Raw genomic sequence first — 2,006 nt, 5'->3', positions numbered from 1 at the left:
GATTTATTGTAGAGATGAGGTCTCGCCAAGTTGCCCAGGCGGGTCTTGAACCTGCGGGCTCAGGCAATCCACCCACCTCAGCCTCCCAAAGGCGCGGGATTACAGGCTGAGCCACCGAGCCCGGCTTTTTTTGGGTCTTTTTGAGCTGGAGTCTCACTCTTGTCGCCCAGGCTGGAGTGGAGTGGCATGCTCACAGACACCGCAGCCTCAACCTGCTGGGCTTAGGTAATCCTTCAGCCTTAGCCTTCCAAGTAGCTGGAACTACGGAAGCAAGCCACCACGGCCAGCCAGTTTTTGTGATTTATTGCAGAGATGAGGTCTTACCAAGTTGCCTGGGCTAGTCTCGAACCCCTGGGCTCAGGCAATCCTCTTGCCTCAGCCTCCCAAAATGCTGAGATTACAGGCTGAACCACTGTGCCCAGCCCACTCTTCATCTTATTATCTTATATTTTCTAGTTTGCTTATCTGTTCTTGCCACAAAAACTAGATACAAAGTGGTATGTAGTGGTATGCAGCAGACATTTAATATTAATAAGTGTTTGCTGAATGATGCCTGAAATCTCTCAATCAACTCCATTCAGAACTCCAGCCAATACCACCCCTTTCCCGCTCCAGCCCCGCCCAGCCCCTCTGCTCTGTGAGTCCCTTACCTAGACCCTTTGTCTGAAAGGGCACCCAGTCAGCATAGGGAGAGGGCCCCAAGGCATTGGCACAGCGCACCCTGAGGCTGTAGTTTGTGGCAGGCACCAGGTCCCGAAGCAGGCAGGTAAAGGGTGGCACAGGGACCACAACAGCCAGGACCTCCCAACCTCCTGGGGCCTGAGTCACCTACAGAAAAGCAGAAACCTAATGATGCACAGGAGGGCAGTCTCTAAGGCATGTGAGATGAGACAGAAGACGGGATGATAGATACAGGTATGGGGGCTTCCTCTAAACCTGTCTGCAAACACTTGCAACCTACTCCATCTCACCTGTCCCCATGCCAGTAATGCACTAGATTCCACACCTTTATGCCTTTGCAAATGCTGTTCCTTTTGTTCCTCAAAAAGCCCTACTCACCCTTTAAGACTCCAGTGCAAATATCAGTTCCTGGTGAAAGCCTCTCTCAACTACTCCAGAAAATTCACTTGTCCCTTTGTACTTGGTGCAAAACTGTTAGAGTACTTAACACTTTCTGTAATTGTGGACACGCCATTCCAAAGTCTCAGGGCTTATAAAGGTCAGAGAAATTGGGAGCCTCAGGGGTACTAGGAACCAGCTTCTTGCCTTACATTTTTGGATCCCAAGTCCAGGGTACAAATAGAGATCCATGTATGGCTAAATATTTAAGCGTTATAAATCTGCTAACAAACTATCTTTTATTTTTATTTTTGAGTCAGAGTCTCACTCTGTTGTTATCCAGGCTGAAGTCCAGTGGCACGCTCACGGCCACCACAGCCTCAATCTACTGGGCTCAGGTGATCCTTCCACCTCAGCCTTCCAAATCTATCTTTCTTTTAGATTAGAAAATACAGCTTATTTAGAAAGTAAATTTGAGCCGGGCTCAGATGCTCAACCTGTAATCCCAGCACTCTGGGAGGCCGAGACGAACGGATTGCCTGAGCCCGCGGATTCGAGACCCGCCCGGGCAACTTGGCGAGACCTCATCTCTACAATAAATCAAAAAAATTAGCCGGGCGTTGTAGCGCACGCCTGTAGTTCCAGCTACTCAAAAGGCTGAGGCTGAAGGATCGCTGGAGCCCAGCAAGTCAAAGCTAAGGTGGCCGGAAGCATTCCACTCCAGTCTGGGCAGCAGAGTGAGACTCCAACTCAAAAAAAAAAAAAAAAGTAAATTTGAGAGAAAAAGAAGAGATTCACCTCCCCAAAGTAGGGGAGGGGGCCAAAGTTTAAGAAACATGGCCTGGTCATAGCTCAAAGAACACATGGCCACACCATAGCTTAGCAAGGCAATGGCCGCAATGGCCTGGCAATGGCCACAAATTATTAGTGTTTTTTTTTTTTTTTTT

The 2,006-nt window shown here is 48.9% G+C and overlaps 1 protein-coding gene across 1 annotated transcript in view; it reads right to left on the bottom strand.

Annotated features, from left to right (window-relative positions):
* Nucleotides 1-828, bottom strand: part of LOC103250059 (tyrosine-protein kinase receptor TYRO3) — a gene marked incomplete at its 5' end in the record, with an annotated part of 10,532 nt that extends 9,704 nt beyond the window's left edge. The window contains one exon of the mRNA XM_008048654.1: nucleotides 651-828. Within this exon, the coding sequence (XP_008046845.1) occupies nucleotides 651-828 (178 nt within the window). The remainder of the gene's footprint in view (nucleotides 1-650) is intronic.
* Nucleotides 829-2,006: the final 1,178 nt, after the last annotated feature.

This window comes from Carlito syrichta, unplaced genomic scaffold (genome assembly GCF_000164805.1).
Source record: "Carlito syrichta isolate Samal-C Ts95f unplaced genomic scaffold, Tarsius_syrichta-2.0.1 Scaffold126462, whole genome shotgun sequence".
Taxonomy (NCBI): Eukaryota; Metazoa; Chordata; class Mammalia; order Primates; family Tarsiidae; genus Carlito; species Carlito syrichta.
Note: the sequence above shows the minus strand (reverse complement) of the source record. Positions and strands in the feature narration are given on the sequence as shown.